This window comes from Electrophorus electricus, chromosome 8 (assembly GCF_013358815.1).
Source record: "Electrophorus electricus isolate fEleEle1 chromosome 8, fEleEle1.pri, whole genome shotgun sequence".
NCBI lineage: Eukaryota > Metazoa > Chordata > Actinopteri > Gymnotiformes > Gymnotidae > Electrophorus > Electrophorus electricus.
Window position 1 is genome coordinate 1,543,899 of NC_049542.1, and position 24,004 is coordinate 1,567,902.

The 24,004-nt window shown below is 39.8% G+C and overlaps 4 protein-coding genes across 4 annotated transcripts; all 4 read left to right on the forward strand.

The window, feature by feature from the left end:
- The first annotated feature begins 568 nt into the window (after positions 1 to 568).
- LOC113590428 (trace amine-associated receptor 13c-like) lies at positions 569 to 1,534 on the forward strand. The gene has a single exon (XM_027030561.2). The coding sequence runs from the start codon at positions 572 to 574 to the stop codon at positions 1,532 to 1,534; it is 963 nt and encodes a 320-aa protein (XP_026886362.2). The 5' UTR covers positions 569 to 571.
- A 3,913-nt stretch (positions 1,535 to 5,447) lies between these two features.
- On the forward strand, positions 5,448 to 6,416 carry LOC118241823 (trace amine-associated receptor 13c-like). The gene has a single exon (XM_035529059.1). The coding sequence runs from the start codon at positions 5,451 to 5,453 to the stop codon at positions 6,414 to 6,416; it is 966 nt and encodes a 321-aa protein (XP_035384952.1). The 5' UTR covers positions 5,448 to 5,450.
- A 4,514-nt stretch (positions 6,417 to 10,930) lies between these two features.
- Positions 10,931 to 11,911, forward strand: LOC118241833 (trace amine-associated receptor 13c-like). The gene has a single exon (XM_035529141.1). The coding sequence runs from the start codon at positions 10,931 to 10,933 to the stop codon at positions 11,909 to 11,911; it is 981 nt and encodes a 326-aa protein (XP_035385034.1).
- Positions 11,912 to 17,236: 5,325 nt separating this feature from the next.
- On the forward strand, positions 17,237 to 18,205 carry LOC113590414 (trace amine-associated receptor 13c-like). Its single transcript, XM_035529045.1, has one exon. The coding sequence runs from the start codon at positions 17,237 to 17,239 to the stop codon at positions 18,203 to 18,205; it is 969 nt and encodes a 322-aa protein (XP_035384938.1).
- Positions 18,206 to 24,004: the final 5,799 nt, after the last annotated feature.

A 24,004-nucleotide genomic window follows, 5' to 3' on the forward strand; every position in this document is an offset into this window, starting at 1 on the left:
TAAATGTTACAGGAATACAATTCAAATTTAAGAAATTTACATTCAAACAATTATGTAACAATGAAATTTTTAAAATAATAATAATAAATTGGAATTTAGGAAAAAATTAAATATTAAAATATTTTTTAAAAATGTAAGAAAAAAATTTTATTAAATGTTACAGGAATACAATTCAAATTTAAGAAATGTACATTGAAACACTTATGTTTATGCGTTTTAAGCTCCAGATCAGTCTTGATATCAGCCATTGCATCCATAATGACCTAAGTAAGACAATAGTTCTTTCAAAAAATGTTTGTCTATGGCCAGAATCTTTTCTATTAACAAAAATATTGATGATTTCAGGCCTGTGAGGAACCCATGACATCACATGATTTATTCAGACTGGAGGGTGGGAACAGTTTCTGAGCCATACAAATATCAGCATAACTATCTGCTCAACCCATAACACATGTGATTGTGTATTCAGATTGTTGGAATCTTACCCTTCATGCAACAGAAAAGAAAAAAAAATTAAGATCTAAATTTTAATTTTTGAGCAAAATTTAAATGCTGTTCATGAATTTTACTGATGAATCTTAACCAAAGCGATTACTGCCTTGGGTTTTCCTGTCCTGAGAGATCTGTATCTACTGCACTGTATGTTTTATCATATGTGTCTACAGCAGCTGTTGTTTTTCTAACAGTGTGTGGAAACCTTCTCATCATCATCTCTGTATGTCACTTCAAGCAGCTCCACACACCAACTAACATGCTCATCCTCTCTCTGGCTGTGTCAGACTGTCTGGTTGGAGTCTATGTGATCCCTACAGCATTAATTTGGATGATTGAATCGTGTTGGATATTTACTGCGTTTTTCCGTGTATGTTTTACATTCATGTCCTGTTTCCTCACAACCATGTCAATATATACTGTTGCTCTTATTGCTGTTGATCGGTATTTTGCTCTCTCTAAGCCTTTTCTGTACAACAAAACAGTCTCTCTACGCACAATGCACATTGTAGTCTTATCTAACTGGTTTGTTTGGCTGTTTTATAATTTTGCAATTCTGTACTTCAATGGAGGTTTTGTAAGTCATGTTTGTCTTGAAGACTACATTTTCTTTTTGGACCAAGTCTGGTCTCTGCTTGATCTTTTCTTGACTTTTGTGTTTCCACTTTCTGTAATAATCATATTGTATGTTCAAGTTTTTTTTATTGCCAAGAAACACGCCACTGCTATTAGAGAGCTTAATAGTCAAACCAGGACTCAGACCTCAAAGAACATGGCAGACAAATCTGAGAGAAAAGCAGCAAAAGTTCTTGGCATTTTAGTGTCTGTGTTTGTGGCCTGTTTACTTCCATACTTTGTTTATTCTGTTTTGGGCAATATTGAAAAAGATTCATTTCTGAAAATCTTGATGTTCCTTTATCTTAATTCTTCCATTAATCCAGTGATTTATGCTTTGTTTTACCCATGGTTTAGGAGAGCTGTTAAATTAATTTTCACTCTTCAGATATTCAACACTGATTCTGCACTGATGAATGTTCTTTAATGAATTTGATGGTTGAATTTTGTGTGTGAGTAATTTAAATTTGTGAGTACTTATGTGAATTGGTTGCCATTGCATTTACAGAAGTTTCATTACCTACTCAAACTGCATCGCTAGAAACAAGTGAGCTTTAAAAGGGAGTTAGTGAGTGAAAGTACTAATTATATTGTATGTTCCAAGTTTTTTTTTTATTGCCAAGAAACATACCACTGCTATTAGAGAGCTTAATAGTCACACCAGGACTCAGACCTCAAAGAACATGTCAGACTCAATGAAATCTGAGAGAAATCAGTAAAAGTTTTTGGCATTTTAGTGTCTGATTTTGACCTGTTTATTCCCTTACTTTGTTTACAGCGAATTAGGTAATGTAGTGGAAATATTACACAGAGATTGGCTGGGAGCAGTGAGTTACCTCATACAATGGAAAATGTAGTTAATTAACTGCTTGAACAAGTTTGTGAACCAAGTCAGGATGTTACAGATGGTTCCTCTTCTGTTTCTGACACTGACCTTGCCCATTACCTGACCCTCTACCCAGTTTCTTGCCACTGGAGTGGAAGTGCAGTGGGACAAAACATGTAGTAGGGAGTTGTTCCTTTTCTCACTGCTTAGGATGAACAGTATATAAGTGGTCTGAGAGAGTGGGGGGGGGGGGTGCCTCTCCCTTACAGATGCTTTTGTGTGTGTGTGTGTGTGTGTGTGTGTGTGTAACTGAGATGCCCTCAGGCTGAGCTTTGAATAAACGTTTTCTTTACCCTTGCCTCCGAGTCATTTCATAGCACAGAACTTGTTGCAAATCATTATATTGTTTTTTTCTATCCTGTCCAGGAAAATGTCCACCACACTTCATGATGGAGACTCTGGGGTTCACGTGTCTTCCACAGGCTGTCCACTTACAGCTGAACTGTTTGCGGCAATCAGATATTTTGTAAACTCCAGGAACCCGTTTCAGTAATATGCTGCTGATATGTATATGGCCGCTGTGACAGGCTGCTAGACTCTCTCCAAGTGAGAAGCTTCCAAATATGTTTGCATATGTGAATTGTTTTGATGTGAAAATGACATCACTAGAAGGATCACTTGTAAAAGATGCAGGAAAAACAGATAGGATCTGTTCTTGTCGGGGTACCCGCCTCTAACTAGTTACCCACCTTTAATATCTTCTAATGAAACAAAATGATGGAAGACACATTGGAACAGGCCTCGGGGGACTGCTAAGCTGTTACGGGTCCTCGGAGGGGGGTGAGACATCCTTTGTAGAAGGATGTAGAAGCCTGATTGTTACCTTTGAGTTCTAGGAGGTCAGTGAACTCCACCAACAGTTGTGTCCAGTGCTGCTGAGGTATGGGCAGTGGTTGCAGTTTGCCAGTACGAAATTGCCAGAGGAAGTTTGGACTCAGCACATACATATCCAACATTTGTGGACTCTTATATCAGCATGAAGACCAGGCCACCTTTTTTTTGTCCTGGATTATCCTCTGTTTGGTTAAGGTAGGTTCTGAGTTTATTTACCTTTGCCTTAGATTCTGTTAATTCAAGACTTCTTGTCTGAACCCAGTTGCTTGTTAGCTGTAATTACTCGCTGCAGGTGTAGTTTCGCCATGAACTTAGTTGTAAAGTGGGGGGTGGACTCAGCATTTACTGAACTGTTAAATTAGGATGACTCAGCTACAGATGTATACATAGACATCTGTATCTGTGATCAACACCTGAAGAAGGCTTTTGTTGTGCTTTTCATTTAGTTCCTCATCTACACTGTGACCAGACCTCTCAAACTCATCTAAGTATCTTTTCCTCACACTTTCATCACATACGTCCACAAACCTAGCATTTTTAAAATCTGAAATGTGTCTTGTAATTCCTGTCCACATATCCCACAGATGTCCCAGACACTGTCATCATCATAGTCACTGCAATTTCAGCAATCTCATTTACTCCCGACGTTCCGCACAGGCACAGATCTTGGTAGTAGGAGGGCACTGGAATTGCCAATCTGCTGTCCAGATGGCTGACTTCATCTCAGCACTAGCAGCCCTCCAGTGGCTACACTTCCTGGCTCTAACAGAAACATTGATCACCCCTGAGAACTCGGCGACTCCAGCTGCCCTATCCTCTGCCTTTTCATTCACACATTCTCCGAGCGGTCTCAGCAGGGGTGTTTGTCTAGCTTGTGTAAAGGTTAAAAATTATTAGCATTAAGTGTGTCCATGTTCGTTGTTTGTGTTACATGTGAGCGCCACTATAGTCTTTTTGTTTTATGGAAATAAATGTTTGTCCATTTCGAGAGAGTCTATGCATCCTGCTCCACGCCCTTCAGCACTCAGGCCACACGTTACAGAATGACCAACCACCACACGATGCCAGCTCCCTCAGCTAAAGACGGACTTCCTAGCGGGAGGTGCATAGGCACCCCGCCCTGCTGCCTGGATCCCACAAGATTGGGGAGAGTACCGTGACTGAAGTCCGTGTCCACTCCGGAAGTGGAGGGGAACACCCGCAGGAATTTCTTGGGGGGGGCCTAAGGCTTTCGATCCTGGGCCGAGGAGGACCGAAGGGCACCATATCAACCAGAAAGAGGGCGGTTGGGTGGAGCCATCGGGATCTCCAGTGGGCGGAGCTGATACCCGAGTCCCTTCCCGTCGGTGGACTCACCAGTGAGACTGGAGTGGTCTGCCCAAATCCCCGGAGGCAAATCACCTCTGGGACGCTCCTAGAGCAGCTGGCGAGAGGACTGTTGGGGAGGGTAGCACATCTGGAACTGGGGCAGATGTGCACCCCCGCGTGTCCACTGAGGCCATGGACATGTTCAAGGCGCCTGCGGGGACAGCGCGCACCACGTCACAGCGCCTTATATGTTTGTGTGTGGGCGCTATTGTGCCGCGCCCCTTGGGAGGGGATTCTGTCACGGAACGCTCACCTCTCATGAGTCACGTGGTCTGGCCTGCCATGTGCAGTGGGAGGATCTTTGTTTGTAACCACACCTGCACACACCTGCCACGTGCAGTGGGAGGATCTTTGTTTTTAACCACGCCTGCACACACCTGCACCTTGTTTGTCTTTGTGTATTTAAACCTGTGTGTGCTGTGTGCAGAGTTGTTGGTCATTGTTGATGCAGCGTGTTGTTTGAGAGTTAATATCTAAATGTAACATTCGTAACCGTGTTTGTCTAGCTGGTGTTAATGTTAAAAATCATTAGAGTTAAGTGTGCCTATGTTCACTGTTTGTGTTACACGTGAGTGCCACTGTAGTCTTTATGTTTTATGCAAATAAATGTTTGTCCATGTCGAGAGAGTCTGTGCATTCAGCTTCACGCCCTTCGACACTCGGGCCACACATTACAAGGCTATTTTCTGTTTCATTTTTAAATAAATACATTTTAAAAAAAAAAACCATAAAACTGAAATTGAAAAAATAATAATAAAATGGAATTTAAGAAAAAATTAATCATTAATATTTTTTTTTTTAATGCAGGAAAAAATAACTATTAAATGTTACAATATAAATTTAAGAAATTTACATTCAAGCACTTATGTTTAAGCTTTTTATGATGCAGATCAGTCCTGCTAAACAGCAACACAGTTGCTGAATATCAGCCATTGCAGCCATAATGACCTAAGTAAGATAATAGTTCTTTCAAAAAATGTTTGTCTATGGCCAGAATCTTTTCTAGTAACAAAAATATTGATGATTTCAGGCCTGTGAGGAACCCATGACATCACATGATTTATTCAGACTGGAGGGTGGGAACAGTTTCTGAGCCATACAAATATCAGCATAACTATCTGCTCAACCCATAACACATGTGATTGTATGTTCAGATTGTTGGAATCTTACCCTTCATGCAACAGAAAAGAAAAATAATTAAGATCTAAATTTTTATTTTTGAGCAAAATTTAAATGCTGTTCATGAATTTTACTGATGAATCTTAACCAAAGCGATTACTGCCTTGGGTTTTCCTGTCCTGAGAGATCTGTATCTACTGCACTGTATGTGTTCTCATATGTGTCTACAGCAGCTGTTGTTTTTCTAACAGTGTGTGGAAACCTTCTCATCATCATCTCTGTATGTCACTTCAAGCAGCTCCACACACCAACTAACATGCTCATCCTCTCTCTGGCTGTGTCAGACTGTCTGGTTGGAGTCTATGTGATCCCTACAGCATTAATTTGGATGATTGAATCATGTTGGATTTTTACTGCATTTTCCCGTGCATGTTTTACATTCATGTCCTGTTTCCTCACAACCATGTCAATATATATTGTTGCTCTCATTGCTGTTGATCGGTATTTTGCTCTCTCTAAGCCTTTTCTGTACAACAAAACAGTCTCTCTACGCACAACACACATTGTAGTCTTATCTAACTGGTTTGTTTGGCTGTTTTATAATTTTGCAATTTTGTACTTCAATGGAGGTTTTGTAAGTCATGTTTGTCTTGAAGACTACATTTTCTTTTTGGACCAAGTGTGGTCTCTGCTTGATCTTTTCTTGACTTTTGTTTTTCCACTTTCTGTAATAATCATATTCTATGTTCAAGTGTTTTTTATTGCCAAGAAACATGCCACTGCTATTAGAGAACTTAATAGTCACACCAGGACCTCAAAGAACATGTCAGACTCAATGAAATCTGAGAGAAAAGCAGCCAAAGTTCTTGGCATTTTAGTGTCTGTGTTTGTGGCCTGTTTGCTTCCATACTTTGTTTATACTGTTTTGGGCAATATTGAAAAAGATTCATTTCTGAAAGTGTTGATGTTGGTTTATATTAATTCTGCCATTAATCCAGTGATTTATGCTTTGTTTTATCCATGGTTTAGGAGAGCTGTTAAATTAATTTTCACTCTTCAGATTTTCAACACTGATTCTGCATTAATAAATGTTCTTTCATGAATTTGATGGTTGAATTTTGTGCAAGAGTACTTTACATTTGTGAGTACTTGTGTGAATTGATTACCATTGCATTTACACCAGTTACATTACCTACCCAAATTGCATCAGTAGAAACAAGTGAGTTTTAAAAGGGAGTTAGTGAGTGAGAGAATAAAATATTAGAGAGCTTAATTGTCACACCAGGACTTGGACCTCTGTCACGGTATCGCCCCTCCCCCCTCAAGTGTGTGTGTGTGTCTGTGTTGCCATGTCCTTGTGTTGTGGAGCTCGTGTTGTGGCCTCGCTTCATGGAGCTACCGGGAGGGAGGAACCCGCTGATTAATTTTGGGGGGGCCCTATGTATGGTCCGGGATCGGACGGTACAGAGTCCTACGGAGAACAGCCGGACCAAGAGGACCGATACTCAGAGATGGACTCTGCTGGGTCCTACGATCCCTACCTGGACAATCATACGGGAGACACAGATCATGGAGAGACAGAGGAGTGCATCGATGTCTGTCTGCAGTCAGATAGGGGTTCCAATTGTGAGGAGGAAGGTCCTATGGAGGTAGAAGAGGACCCTCATAGGGATCTTCCGTCCCACCGCGATGCCAAAAGCTCACACAGTGAGGAGCCTCCAGCACCAAAGGCACCGCCCAGGGCACGCCACCCAGGTATGAGATGGCTAACACGAGCAGCTAGCTCTTCGCTTCAGGCGAAGAGCTCCAGAGTGTATGCGCCCATGCCGAAGCCTCATGCAGGCAAAAAGGCAGCGGCACCAGTACCAGAACCAGGACAGTCGCCGCTACCTAAGCTGGCGAGGGACACTTCCCGCCAGGCTGGTCGGTCTTTGGCCCAGCCGATGACTGGGGGACTGGCTGGAGTTCCTTCTCCCTTCCCCAGACTATTGAATGTGTGTGGTGTCATTCATTGCCTGTCCCTGTCACCGTGTCTGTCCCGATTACACTAAATGTACCGGTCACTTTGTTCCTCTTTGTGTCTGTGCCCGTTAGTGTGTGCGTCTTGGTCCCTGTCCTTCCCCCCGCTGCCCTGCTTGCGCTGGCCCATGGCGGGTTGTCTGGTCTTCCGATGTCACCTTTTGGCGTTGGTCCCGAGGCCGCAGCCCGATAGGCTGGCAGGCCGGGAGTCGCACCCTTGAGGGGGGGCTCTGTTACGGTACGGCCCCTCCCTCCCTCAAGTGTGTGTGTGTGTCTGTGTTGCCACGCCCTCTTGTGTTGTGCACCTGATCCTTGTTGCGTGTAATTGTCATGCGTGTATATAAGTCTCGTGTCGTATCATCAAGGTTGTCGGTGTTTGACCCATGTAGTGTGTTTGTGTGTGTTGAGTTGTGGTTGTGATTAAAAATGTATGTTCTGTTTAACGTGCCTCGTCCCCGCATCCTCCTTAACTCGTTAAACGTCACAACCTCAAAGAACATGTCTGACTCAATGAAAACCTAGAGAAAAGCAGCAAAGGTTCTTGGCATTTTAGTATCTCTGATTTTGCCTGATTTATTTTATTTCCTTTTTTTGCTTAACACATATTAGGTAATGTAGTAAAAATAGTAGACAGAGATCAACTGGGAGCCATGGCTTACCTCATGGACACTCTGGGGTTCATGCGTCTCCCACAGGCTGTCCACTTACAGCTGAACTGTTTGCAGTTTTCAGATGCTTTGTAAACCCCAGGCAACCATTACAGTAATATGCTGCTGATATCTATATGGCTGCTGTGAAGTGCTGCTAGACTCTTTCCAAGTGAGAAGCTTCAGAATATGTTTGTATTTGTGAATTGTTTTCAAATTACATCACTAAACGGATCATTTGTAAATGATGCAGGAAAGCTGATTTTAGGTTCTGTTCTTGTGTGGGTACACACCTCTAATGTCTTCTAATGAACCAAAATGATGGAAGACATTTTGCAACAGGGCCTCAGAGAACTGTTAAGCTGTTGTGAGTCCTGGGAGAGAGATCAGACATCCTTTGGAGAAGTCTGATTGTTACCTTTGCGTTCCAGGAGATCAGTGAAATCCAACAAGATTTGTGTCCAATCAGGTTTGAGGTTTGACTTTTAAAACATGTCTTGGACTAGCCAGAAACTGGATTTGTTCCTTTAGCAACTGCACTTACTAGAAACTACAAATCCCAACATGCTTCTGTCTTTGTGCATGTACATGCACATATATCAAGGAGTGCATGGGTTAGCTAGTTGTGTGAGGAAAAACACTAGCTTTGGGGATTCCAATAGTGTCAAAAAAACTAAAACCTATTTTACACCATAAGCGGTGCAGCAAGAGTGACAAGCACAGGTGCTGTGTGATGCTTGATATTTAACCACTCTAGAGCCACTCGCAGAGGTAGTCCATATGGAAAAGTTAAGGGAATGGAAATGGAGCCTTCACCTGTGGGAATGACAGCTAATAAAATATCTGTTAACAACTCAGTAATGATGACTCTGATTTTCCTGCATGGTTTACTCTAAAATTACACATACCTGACACTTTTATCCAAAGCAACTTACACTTATGACTGAGCACAGCTTGAGCAATTGAGGGTTAATGGTCTTGCCCCAGGGCACAACAGTTGCAAGTTGAATCAGCAGCCCTCCAATTATAAGTCGAATACCTTAACCACAGAGCTACCACTCTTCTAACGGAAAAGTTAAAATAAATTTTGTTACGTTTTGTCAGTTTCCTTTGAAAATTAATATATTGGTGAGTTGTAAAAAGTTAAGAAAAGTTAGCTCTAGTTTAAACCTTTGTCAAGGCTCATATTAATGCTGCTAAGTATAGTAGAGGCTAGCTATTTTCTGTTTTTTAAAAAATGAAAAAAACAAATTGGAATTTTGGGAAAAGAAAACATTTACATTTTTTTAATGCAAAATTGTGAAATATATGCAACCAGATGATTAGCAGTTGTCCCTACACACAGCTGGATGTGCAAAAAGGTTGCGGTAACTTTAAAGGCTAAGCACCAGAAAAAATGAAAATGTCAAACACAAACATAGCGCAAGTTGAGTTTCTAACTTGTGGTTATAGCTAGTTAGAAAACATTTTTGCACAAACTCAAAGAATACAGCTAAAATAAATTGTTGTTTAGCCTCACCCACTGTCTTTGGATGTCATAGACGTCATGCGTGTGAAGCAGAAGGTGGACAACAACTCAAGAAGTTGAACTGTAGGTAATGCAAAATGACAAAAAGGTTTGTTGTCTTTGGCTGCAATAATTCAATGTGCAGTGCGATCACCATGCACAAATAGCCCAATATCCCAAAATATCCCAAAGAAATTGACAAAATTGTCGATTTTAAAAGGGCGCTTTGGAAAGCACCGTCTGCTTACACACATAAAAGTTTTTACCAGTTCTGAATACTGGGTTAGGTTGTTTGTGCTCTCTGGGTCAGCTTCTTCTATCTCTGGCTCAAATCTAAATCATTACGTTGCTCTGTTATGATATACAGTCACCCCAAGGTCACTGCAGATTCATCAAATTCAAAAATATCTTTGGAATCTTATAAACCAGCACTGGAAAATAAGCATTTTTCAAGAAATTTTTTTTTTTTAATTCACAATCATTTTTGCAGTAGCTTAGACTTAGATTTACGGCATTTAGCAGACGTACTTATCCAGATCAACTTACAAAAGTGCTTTGTCATTTACTCATAATAAAACACCCTAGCCAAGGTACCAATGAACTACAGAAAAAGGTGAAAAACATTGCATTATGCCCTTGCCAACATGGTAATTCTCAATAGTAAATACAGTTTAAAAATTTTACCCATGTAACAAGGGGATGCTGAATGATTTTTTATTGATTTATTTTTTTGTATGTGTAGATGAGGTGTAAGCTAAATGTGCATATTGAAGCATGCAGACCTTTCCATCCATGTAGCAGGATAGCCCTCCATTAACATTGTATCTGCTTATGACAAAAGGTAAAGGCAGCCATTTGGTGATCTGTTTTTAATCTAGTTTGTTGACAGGTTTGTATAAAGAGGAATGTAAAATAATTGTCTACATTCAATGAAAAGTGAATGTTCTTTTTTTATGTTTGTGTAGCTATAGTAAGTGAGCAAAGATAAGTTCACGTGCTTACTTACAGGGTTTAGCATGTGAACATGGTAGAGACACAACTGGCCAAATATAATTTTAGAAGATTGATTCTATTTGCAGCCCTTTACAATACAGTGATGACAACATAGTAATCTTACTTTATTTATTAATTAATTTATTTATTTTTCCCCAAACAGCCACTGCTGTATTATAGTAATTAGAGGTCTATGACCTGTATCTTTTTAATTAAAAGAGATATTGATGATTTCAGGCCTGGGAGGAACCCATGACATCACATGATTCTTTCAGCCTGGAGGGGGGGAGCAGTTTCTGAGAGGTACAAATATCAGCATAACTAGCTGCTCAACCCCTAATACATGTGATTGTAATTTCAGGTTGTTAGAGCCTTACCCTTCATGCTACTGTCTCTACAGAAAAAAAAATAAAAATAAGGATCTGAATTTTTATTTTGAGCACAATTTAAATGCTGTTCATGAATCTTAACCAAACCGATTACTGCCTCAGGTTTTCCTGTCCTGAGAGAGCTGTATCTTCTGCACTGTATGTGTTCTCATATGTGTCTACAGCAGCTGTTGTTTTTCTAACAGTGTGTGGAAACCTTCTCATCATCATCTCTGTATGTCACTTCAAGCAGCTCCACACACCAACTAACATGCTCATCCTCTCTCTGGCTGTGTCAGACTGTCTGGTTGGAGTCTTTGTGATCCCTACAGCATTAATTTGGATGATTGAATCATGTTGGATTTTTGGTGGATTGTACCGTATATGTTTTACATTCATGTCCTATTTTCTGACAGGAATGTCAATATTTAATATTGCACTTATTGCTGTTGATCGGTATTTTGCTCTCTCTAAACCTTTTCTGTACAACAAAACAGTCTCTCTCAGCACAATGTGCTCTGTACTTTTATCTATTTGGATTTTATTATTTTTATATAATATAGCGCTTCAGTACTTCAATGGAGGTTTTGTAAGTTATGATGGTCCTGAAGACTACTTTTTGGTTTTGAACCAAGTCTGGTATCTGATTGATCTTTTCTTGATTTTTGTTATTCCACTTTCTGTAATAGTTATATTGTACGTTCAAGTGTTTTTTATTGCCAAGAAACACGCCACTGCTATTAGAGAGCTTAATAGTCACACCAGGACTCAGACCTCAAAGAACATGTCAGACTCAATGAAATCTGAGAGAAAAGCAGCCAAAGTTCTTGGCATTTTAGTGTCTGTGTTTCTGGCCTGTTTACTTCCATACTTTGTTTACAACTTATTAGGTAATATTGAACTAGAACCATTTCAGAAAGTGTTGTTGTTGGTTTATATTAATTCTTCCATTAATCCAGTGATTTATGCTTTGTTTTATCCATGGTTTAGGAGAGCTGTTAAATTAATTTTCACTCTTCAGATATTCAACACTGATTCTGCATTGATAAATGTTCTTTATTGAATTTGATGGTTCACTTTTGTTTGTGAGTAATTTAAATTTGTGAGTACTTATGTGAATTGGTTGCCATTGCATTTACAGAAGTTTCATTACCTACTCAAACTGCATCACTAGAAACAAGTGAGCTTTAAAAGGGAGTTAGTGAGTGAAACTAATAATTATATTGTATGTTCCAAGTTTTTTATTATTATTTTTTTAATTGCCAAGAAACATGCCACTGCTATTAGAGAGCTTAATAGTCACACCAGGACTCAGACCTCAAAGAACATGTCAGACTCAATGAAATCTGAGAGAAAAGTAGCAAAAGTTTTTGGCATTTTAGTGTCTGATTTTGACCTGTTTATTCCCTTACTTTGTTTACAGCGAATTAGGTAATGTAGTGGAAATATTACACAGAGATTGGCTGGGAGCAGTGATTTACCTCATACAATGGAAAATGTAGTTAATTAACTGCTTGAACAAGTTTGTGAACCAAGTCAGGATGTTACAGATGGTTCCTCTTCTGTTTCTGACACTGACCTTGCCCATTACCTGACCCTCTACCCAGTTTCTTGCCACTGGAGTGGAAGTGCAGTGGAACAAAACATGTAGTAGGGAGTTGTTCCTTTTCTCACTGCTTAGGATGAACAGTATATAAGTGGTCTGAGAGAGTGGGGGGGGGTTGCCTCTCCCTTACAGATGCTTTTGTGTGTGTGTGTGTGTGTGTGTGTGTGTGTGTGTGTGTGTGTGTGTGTGTGTGTGTGTGTGTGTGTGTGTGTGTGTGTGTGTGTAACTGAGATGCCCTCAGGCTGAGCTTTGAATAAACTTTTTCTTTACCCTTGCCTCCGAGTCATTTCATAGCACAGAACTTGTTGCAAATCATTATATTGTTTTTTTCTATCCTGTCCAGGAAAATGTCCACCACACTTCATGATGGAGACTCTGGGGTTCACGTGTCTTCCACAGGCTGTCCACTTACAGCTGAATTGTTTGCGGCATTCAGATATTTTTGTAAACTCCAGGAACCCGTTACAGTAATATGCTGCTGATATGTATATGGCCGCTGTGACAGGCTGCTAGACTCTTTCCAAGTGAGAAGCTTCCAAATATGTTTGCATATGTGAATTGTTTTGATGTGAAAATGACATCACTAGAAGGATCACTTGTAAAAGATGCAGGAAAAACAGATAGGATCTGTTCTTGTCGGGGTACCCGCCTCTAACTAGTTACCCACCTTTAATATCTTCTAATGAAACAAAATGATGGAAGACACATTGGAACAGGCCTCGGGGGACTGCTAAGCTGTTACGGGTCCTCGGAGGGGGGTGAGACATCCTTTGTAGAAGGATGTAGAAGCCTGATTGTTACCTTTGAGTTCTAGGAGGTCAGTGAACTCCACCAACAGTTGTGTCCAGTGCTGCTGAGGTATGGGCAGTGGTTGCAGTTTGCCAGTACGAAATTGCCAGAGGAAGTTTGGACTCAGCACATACATATCCAACATTTGTGGACTCTTATATCAGCATGAAGACCAGGCCACCTTTTTTTTGTCCTGGATTATCCTCTGTTTGGTTAAGGTAGGTTCTGAGGTTATTTACCTTTGCCTTAGATTCTGTTAATTCAAGACTTCTTGTCTGAACCCAGTTGCTTGTTAGCTGTAATTACTCGCTGCAGGTGTAGTTTCGCCATGAACTTAGTTGTGAAGTGGGGGGTGGACTCAGCATTTACTGAACTGTTAAATTAGGATGACTCAGCTACAGATGTATACATAGACATCTGTATCTGTGATCAACACCTGAAGAAGGCTTTTGTTGTGCTTTTCATTTAGTTCCTCATCTACACTGTGACCAGACCTCTCAAACTCATCTAAGTATCTTTTCCTCACACTTTCATCACATACATCCACAAACCTAGCATTTTTAAAATCTGAAATGTGTCTTGTAATTCCTGTCCACATATCCCACAGATGTCCCAGACACTGTCATCATCATAGTCACTGCAATTTCAGCAATCTCATTTACTCCCGACGTTCCGCACAGTCAGAGATCTTGGTAGTAGGAGGGCTCGGGAATTGCCAATCTGCTGTCCAGATGGCTGACTTCATCTCAGCACTAGCAGCCCTCCAGTGGCTACACTTCCTGGCTCTAACAGAAATATCGATCACCACTGAGAGTGATGGACGCATCAGGGTAAGAAGAGAGGCAGCTGAAGTGATGCAGCCATCATGACTAGTGCCTACCGTAGAAGCCTGTGGGGACAGTGCTATGATCTGGGGTTGCTACAGTTGCCCAAAAATGAGGTCAGCTGACTACCTGAATATACTGAATGACCAGGTTATTCCATCCATGGCTTTTTCTCCCTGATGGCATCGGCATATTCCAAGATGATAATGCCAGGATTCATTGGGCTCAAGTTGTGAAAGAGTGGTTCAGGGAGGATGAGACATCATTTTCACACATGGATTGGCCACCACAGAGTCCAGATCTGAACCCCATTGAGAATATTTGGGATGTGCTGGAGAAGACTTTGCACAGTGGTCCAAATCTCCCATCATCAATACAAGATCTGGGGGAAAATTTACTGCAACTCTGGACAGAAATAAATGTTGTGACATTGCAGAAGCCTGTGGGAATGATGCCACAGCGAATGCATGCCGTAATTAAAGTTAAAGGCGGTCCAATGAAATACTAGAATGTGTGACTTTTTTGGGGGGCAGGCGCTGTATTGTATTGTATATGTGTGTGTGTGTGTGTGTGTGTGTGTGTGTGTGTGTGTGTGTGTGTGTGTGTGTGTGTGTGTGTGTGTGTGTGCTGATTCCTGTTAACTTGGCCAGTGTGGTCACTGTGTTGTATAGTACCTTGAGTATTAGTAATCCCAGTCCAGGCCATGTAGCCCTTAACCATACTATCCCTGCCAGTGATTACTGAAAACATTATTTGTGCATGCGATTGTATTTGATTTGACGCTATTAAATCATGTTTTAACTATATTTCATAAGTGAATCAATAAACAATTTGTGTATCAGTTTCTGCAGTCCAGCAGTCTATTGCTAGTAGTAAACCTCTGTACATAGAGAGTAGTGTATGGCACACTAGTACATGTAATAGGTTTCCCTCTTCCTTTAATTGAGGGTGGTATAGTTGACTTGAGTTTGATGTCCACAAAACAAAGATCTTAGAACTTGGTTGTCATGAATGAGAGACACGATATCCACTACACTTGAATGACCTATGGAACATACAACTTGTTTGGCAGCCTGTCTCTGTGTCCAGAGTCACTGGCTGCTGTGTTGGCGATATCCTGATCAATTGTCCATATAACTGGAACAACCAAGCAGGTGAGTTGTTCATTGGAGGCTGATAGTCATGGAGCCTTGATATGGTATTAGCCGTCCCATTTTTGGAGCCAGGATTGTAAGGAATTGCGAACTGAAATAAAGAGCCCATCTGGCTGGGCAAGGAAAGAGTCGTTTGGGCCCTCTTAGAGGGTTCCTTGGTCCTACAGTCAGTATAGATGATGACTACTTAATACCTAACTATATAGCTTAAAAAGCAGACATGATTGGTCAACCTTCATAGGTTCTGATTCACAAGTGTTACTCCTGGGTTTGGTAGGCATGGTCAGTCTGGGATTGTGTTCTCTCATGAGATTGTCCAACTGAATCTAGATGTTGATCAGCTGGCCCCAGGATCAGGACGTCATCATGACAGGCCATCTGCTTTTGTATTTCTGGTTTGAGGTTTGACTTTTATTAAATTGTCTTTCATTATCCAGAAACTGGATTAGTTTCTTTAGCGACTGCACTTACTATAAACTACAAATCCCAACATGCATTTGTCTTTGTGCATGTACATGCACATACATCAAGGAGTGCATGGGTTAGCTGGTTGTGTGAGGAAAAATACTAGCTTTGGGTATTCCAATAACATCAAAAAAACAAAAACCCATTTTACACCAGAAGCGGTGCAGCAAGAGTTACAAGTCACAGATACACTGTGACGCTTGATATTTAATCAAAGATTATTTTAATTAAATGTGACAAAGGGAATGGGGATGAGCTATATGTTAGCCTACTCCCTTGGGAATGACAGCTAATAAAATATCTGTTAACAACTCAATAATGATGACTGTGTTTTTCCTGCATGGCTTAATATAAAAGATTATTTTGTGAGTTTTGTCAGTTTCCTTTGAAAATTCATATATTGATGAATTGTAAAAAGTTAAAAGATAACTAGTGTAGACCATTGTTGAGGTTTATATTAATGCTGCTAAGTAAAGGATAGTATAGGCTAGCTATTTTCTGAAAAAAAATTAAAATGTGAGAAAAAAGGTGAAAAACCTTGCATTATGCCCTTACCAACATAATTCTCAAAAGTAAATACATTTAAGATTTGTTTTAGCTGTATAACAAAGGGACACTGAATTCGATTTTTTGTGTGTGTGGATGAGGTGTAAGTTAAAGGTGCGTCTTGCCACATGGGGAATTTTCCATCCTTGTGGCAGATTAGCTTTTGAGTAACATTTGTATGTTTCATAAACGGTAAGGAAGCCATTTTGTGAACGTTTTAAAATTTAGCTGTTGACAGTTTTGTATACCGAGAAATGTAAAATAATTGTGTATAGTTGATAAAATGAGTGAGTGAGCACAGGTAAGTTCCAGTGTTTGGCCTACATCTGTCCTGGAGTTTAGCACATGTGAACAAATTAATGCAGGTACAACTGGCCAAATGTCATTTTAGAAGATTGATTCTATTTGTAACCATTTACAATACCGTATTGGTGGCATAGTATTTTTTGTTTGTTTGTTTTTTTATTTTTTTCTAAACAGCCACTGATGTATTATGCCTAATTTCTGTGTACTGCATGCCTACAAGTGTATGAGTACAGCTTGAAGTTAAAAAGAAAAATACATTTTCTCTGTGTCTGATTTTCTCTTATTAGTAGATTTATATATGAAAGGAATGACCCACTACGGCCTGAAATATCCAAAGGCCACATAAAAATGGGAATTCAGTCCAGCTAAACATCAACATTAGTGCCCATAATGACTTAGGTAAGATAACAACAGTTCATTCAAATTTTTTTCTGTCTATGGCCAGTATCTTTTCCATTTAAAGAGATATTGATGATTTCAGGCCTGGGAGAAACCCATGACATCACATGATTCATTCATACTGGAGGGTGGGAGCAGTTTCTGAGAGGTACAAATATCAGCAAACTAGCTGCTCAACCCATAATACATGTGATTGTGAGTTCAGGTTGTTAGAGCCTTACCCTTCATGCTACTGGCACTACAGAAAAAAAGAAGATGATCTGAATTGTATTTTTTAGCACAATTTAAATGGTTTATCAATGAATCTTAACCAAACGGATTACCACCTCGGCTATTCTTGTCCAGAGAGATCTGTATCTACTGCACTGTACGTGTTATCATATGTGTCTACAGCAGCTGTTGTTCTCCTGACAGTATGTGGGAACTTGCTCATCATCATCTCTGTGTGTCACTTCACGCAGCTCCACACACCAACTAACATGCTTATCCTCTCTCTGGCTGTATCAGACTGTCTGCTTGGAGTCTATGTGATCCCTACCGCATTAATTTGGATGATAGAATCATGTTGGATTTTTGGTGGATTGTACCGTATATGTTTTACATTGACATCCTATTTTCTGACAGGAATGTCAATATTTAATATTGCACTTATTGCTGTTGATCGGTATTTTGCTCTCTCTAAACCTTTTCTGTACAACAAAACAGTCTCTCCCAGAACAATGTGCTCTGTACTTTTATCTATTTGGATTTTATTATTTTTATATAATATAGCACTTCAGTACTTCAATGGAGGTTTTGTAAGTTATGATGGTCCTGAAGACTACTTTTTGGTTTTGAACCAAGTCTGGTATCTGATTGATCTTTTCTTGATTTTTGTTATTCCACTTTCTGTAATAATTATATTGTATGTTCAAGTGTTTTTTATTGCCAAGAAACATGCCACTGCTATTAGAGAGCTTAATAGTCACACTAGGACTCAGACCTCAAAGAACATGTCAGACTCAATGAAATCTGAGAGAAAAGCAGCCAAAGTGCTTGGTATTTTAGTGTCTGTGTTTTTGGCCTGTTTACTTCCATACTTTGTTTACACTCAATTGGGTAATGTTGAAAAAGATTCATTTCAGAAATTGTTGATGTTGGTTTATCTTAATTCTTCCATTAATCCAGTGATTTATGCTTTGTTTTATCCATGGTTTAGGAGAGCTGTTAAATTAATTTTCACTCTTCAGATACTCAACACTGATTCTGCACTGATAAATGTACTTTAATGAATTTGATGTTTGAATTTTGTGCATGAGTACTTTAGGTTTGTGAGTACTTATGTGAATTGGTTACCATTGCATTTACACCAGTTACATTACCTACTCAAAATGCATCAGTAGAGACAAGTACACTTCAAATGTGAGAGAGTAATAATTATATGGGGGGTTTTTTTGTTTGTTTTTTTTATTGCCAAGAAACATGCCACTGCTATTAGAGAGCTTAATAGTCACACCAGGACTCAGACCTCAAAGAACATGTCAGACTCAATGAAATCTGAGAGAAAAGCAGCAAAAGTTATTGGTATTTTAGTGTCTGTGTTTGTGGCCTGTTTATTTCTGTGCTATGTCGATTGACATAGTTTCATTTCAGAACATCTTGATGTGATCTGAATTCTGCCATTAATCCTGTTATTTAAGCTTTGTTTTATGCATGGTTTAGGAGGTATATTATACTAATTTAACTGTTCAAATATTTAACACTAATTCTTCACTGATAAATGATCTTTGATTAGTTAAATGTGCAATAGTTATCTGAGCTTGAGGGCACTTATTTCAGATCAGTAGTTATAATGACCCTCTCAAACTACATTTGAACCTAGAATATCAATCAGACAAATAAACAAATACTATTATTATTTTTGAACTTATTATTGTATGCAGTTAAGGCACATTTTTAAAATGGCAAAAATAAGCCCTGTTCAGTGGAGGACAAACACTGCACCCTGTCTGAAACCTGACCTTGAAAAAGCCACAGTCCAACTGAATTTGCTTTCTGGGTGCGGTGCATTGCCTAGTAGCTCACTGCCCAGTAGTAGCTCATTGAATGCCCAAATCCATTAGATGTTCATTAGGTCACAGGTAGTTAAATGTATATGTATCTCTCCTCCAAGAACATTCAGTACAGAAACTAGAAATTATGCAGTGACTGGACACTGATTTTTCAGTGTAATTGTAAGAATATGGGAAGAATCATTGTGAAATTCTGTTATTTATTAATTGTTAATTATAATTAATTATAAATCTAAAATAAATTAAGCATTTCAGAGTTGTGTGTATGTTTTAGTGCCCAAGTAAACTGTGGCAGAAAATGCAGACAATTCTATTAAGCTGTTACTTAATAACACTTGAAAACTTGAAACTTGATCGTCCTGCAGTTCTCTAACGAAGAACACCTGGAACACCAGTGCTCACCAACTGTTTTCTCAAAACGCACAAGTAGATTTAGCATCAGCGTAAGAATGAACAACGCAAAGCCAAGTCATGTTAAACAGATAAGAAGCAGACGCTCTCGCAGGCTGTAATTAGCTGAATCACTGGCCAAGAACACATGCCTTGGAAGCTACCACAAATCATGTAACATTTTCAACATGTTGCATGTTGGTTCTTGTGCCTTATAACACTTCACTACAAGAAACTGAAAATGCATGGCCCCAATTGTGCTGATGAAAAGCAGCTAAATGTTGGCAGTCTTTCTATAACTTAAAATGATACAAACCTTTAGATTTGTTGCAAAATATGTGTCTGTACATTTTATTTTTGTGATTTCGTGGTCCTCTTCATGAAATCAGTTAAATAGCTTTGTGGTTGGCTTTACTGTTGCAATATTGAGGTTGTCTTAATATGGCCCTGGTTGAAGGCAGAAATGCTCAAATAAAATAGAAAAAGGGATAGTGCCTATTCAGTCCGCATAAATGATGGGGCCATCACAAATCCATCTTATGGAATGTCTTGTTGACCTCTTGGTGAGGGCGTTTATATCTCTCTGTGGGCTTTCCTTGTTATTCCTGCCAGTCCCACAGTCTGAAACTGTGCACTCATGGAGAGCCACAAAGACCCTGGGGCTAGAATAAAAATTGTTCTTGTAGATGGGATGCCCAGGAAACCAGGCTGTACAAGGGACATAATGACATCATAGGATAAGCCATGTCCAGAGGGGATGTAATTTTTTCTAGCATAGATGGAAAAGTCCAATGTGCACCCATATTCTTTGATGTAACCATCCTCTCATCTACCGTCAGCTCTCTGTGGGGAGTGATCAATCATAATCCATAATGGCAGAGGCAAAGAAAAGAGGTGATCTGTCTCCAGTAATCAGCAATGTTGCTGATTTTGACCGTGCACCAGCAGCAGCAGCCCCATGACCTTATAAAAGCACTCCACATTCAGGTCAATCCATTTGTACTTCTTCCCCTGTGATATATGTTTAGCTGCCTGCTTGTTTACTTTTTGTGTTTTGTGCACTGAGTGTTTGTACTATTTGTGCGGGGAAGAAAAGTTTGAAGAGGCTGAGGGGTGTATATGTGGAGGTGAAACTGAGCTGTGGTCCCGGTGTCCAAGCTGATTGAAACTTGTAGATGGGGGGGGGGGCAGTGTGTGGGTCTTTGTCTATCCCACAAGACAGAGCCATTGACTGCTGTACAGGCGTGTATATTGATGCATGGGGTGGTGATGGCTGTTCCAGGTGGGAACTGAGCTTCTTTGTTGGCCAGGCAGGTAATGATGGTCATAGGAGGGGAGCTGAGCACCTGGCAGGCTTCGGATGGGACCTCCTTGAATTCTTGGCTAGTGGTGATGGCTATGGGAGAGGTGTGAGGAAACGAGACCTCTTTGCTGTTCAGGCAGATGGTGATGGTTGGGGGGGGGACTCACTGAAAGAGTTCTCACTCTCTTTCCTCACTCACTCACTCTTGCTCCATTTTGCCTTTTCTTCACTCCCTTTTCCACACACAGTGACCAAGATGGTGTGGCAATTCGAACCTGCAATAGGGCTGGGACATACTCTTTGCCATTTCTGAACTACACTCTATACGCTACAGTTTACAATAATTGCACAGAAAATAGTTACTAGTGGACAAACAATTTTGCCACACAAAAATCGGGACTGTTGTACTACAATTCAGCAGCATTTAGCGCAAAAGTATTTACCTAGAATTTAAGCAACTCGGAACAGATTACATGCCCAAGTGAAACCTTTTATTTAGCTAAGTCTACTGTTTTATGGCGATACTATAAAATAAATTCACTTACCCATTTTCAAATGGATCTCTCCTGATTTGATACTCTGCTTCATCATACAAATGAAAATCCTCAGGCTCTGAAGCTTCATTCTCATCCACACTATTTTCGAGAATTGCAGCGACAGCTTCAGCAGCTGTAAATTTTTGATGACCCATTATCACTTCCTTTGTCTCCGATGTTGAATGAATAACGAATGAAGGGTTTCAGACATCAGGAATAAATCCTTAGTGATGGTTGTCTATTGGTTAGATTCACATATATTGCCACACAAATCTGCCAATAACAAAAAATTGGGAGCAGGTGTATATGTCCATTGTGACACACAAACCCACGAATGACATGTAGGCATGTTTTATCCCCTCTATTCATTGGATCCTAACGTCCATCAACAAAATTTAAATGACAGGCTCTACAGATTCAGAAAATGTTTGAGTCATATTTCTACACTGTATTGTCACATAGATATTAATAAAAACATTGCAAAACATCAAAAATAATGTGCCAACGCGTGTGTGGATTGCTATGCATTAATGAGAAAATGGCCTCCTGAAATTGCAGATGGTGAATGGGAAGAAGTGTGGCAGTTTGCGATTCCTAAGCCCTATAGAACCCATGTTATGTCTTTGGCTCATGATCATACTTTATTGGGACAGATAGGTATCTGAAAAACCAATGGCTTTAGTAAAAACATTTATTTTCGCCTGCTATGGAGTCAGATGTCTTTAGTTATTGTCCTTCTTGTTATACATGTCAACTTGTCGGAGAACCAAATCAAGTCATCGCTCCTGCTCCATTTTGCTGTTAAAGTGTAAACCTTTTGACAGATTGTTAATTGATTATGTAGGGCCCTTACCAAAGACTAGTTCATGAAATGATTTGCCAACTTTTATGTGCACAGATACTAGATTCCCAGAAGTAATCCCATTGCATTCACTACAGTCAAAAATTATAATAAAGGCACTTGTGAAATTTTGCACTACATTCGGTTTACCTTAGTACATTAATTCTGATCAATGTTCCAACTTTACATTGAAACTCTTTGCATTAGAGCAATTCCATCAGACATTTAAGAATGTGCTTCGCTCTTATTGCTTGGAAGCACATAAAATCTGTGAGGAGTGTGTTCCCTTGCTGCTGTTTTCAATACGTGATACTGTTCAAGAGTCTTTGGGGTTCAGTGCAAACAAGTTCAAGCACTGTAAAAAAAATTATAATAATAATAATAAATCCTACTGCCAGTTTACCAAATTCAGAAGCACAATTGTCTAGCAAGATATTGTATATTGATAACCAAGATATCGTATATATCTTTAGAAGCTCAGTTCAATCTTTTCACATTGATTGACCAGTACCCTTCTCATTTTGTTGATGTACTTACCCATACATGGGTTTTAGAGCATGATATTGATTCATGTTACAACTTCATCTAGGCTCCAGGCTGGAACAGGAAGTGTGAGGAAAATGGCTAGGCAAGTGTGAAGCGGAAATTAAATCGGACCGTAACAGACCAAAGTCGGTCAATGATAGCTGGTGTATTGTACAAGAGATAGTGTGAGACTGGACTATAACATCAGGAGTGACCCAGGCCAAAATAACAAACAAATCCACACTAGAAACAAAAGACACTAAGTAAGCCTACACAGACAAAAGAAAATACACACACAACTACACTTACTACCTAAGTGGAAAACACAGATCAAACCAACACTCCAAACAAAATGGCAGTCACTCCCTACTTTCCAGTGAACACACAACAAAAGGAACAAAGTGGAATATGTACAAAAATACAACTGCAAAGTAGCTATAGGCAAAGACAAGAGAAAGTCAAAACTACCAACAATCCTGTTAAGACCAGTAGTGGCTCTTGGTGTTCCCCACATCTGTTGGTACCGAAGCCTGACGGTACTTTCCATTTTTGTACAGATTACCAGATGGTAAATGTCGTTACAGTACCAGATGCTTCCCCAAATGGAAGACTGTATCGATAGAGTGGATTCTGCAAAGTTCATCAGCAGATTAGATTTACTTTTCTGCAATATATGGTTTTGCCTTTTGGATTATGTAATGCCCTTGTTACCTTCCAAAGGCTTATGACTGTCATGTTGAATGGGGTATGGAACTGTGAAGCTTACGTTGATGACACTGTTTATTTGGATTCAAGGGAATAGCATTTGAGGACATTGGAGACTGTATTCTCTAGGTTGCAAGATTCTTTGTTGGTCTTAAATTTGGAGAAGTGCAAATTTGGAATTGCTACCTTGGTAAAATGTTGTGTCGCAGACAGGTGTGTCCCTTAGATGCTGAGGTCCAAGCCATGAAAGCCTTTCTGGTTCCCCGGACAAATCTGGACCAACAGCGTTTTTTGGGGATGGCTGGCTTCTATCATTGCTTTTAAAACTTTTCAGATGTTGTCTCACCTTGCTTTTATGCAAAAACACTTCTTTCGTGTGGACTACAGTTTCAAAATGCTTTTGACCCTGTGAAAAAAATTCTGTGTAGCTCACCTGTATTTCTTACTGCAGATTTTGGGGAGCCTTTAAACTTGAAGTGGATGCTAATGGTACTGGAGTGGGTGCGGTACTCCTACAGGAGGAATCAGGTGGTATCGACCACCCTGTCTGTTATTTCTCAAAGAGGTTTGTCAAATATCAGTTAGCCTTTAGTACTATTGAGAAAGAAAGCCTTGCTCTCCTTTTTGTTCTGCAACACTTTGAAGTTTACCTTGATGGAAGATCCAACCACTGTTTTTATTGAGCCTAATCATTTGCTGTTTTTGAACTGGTTGTG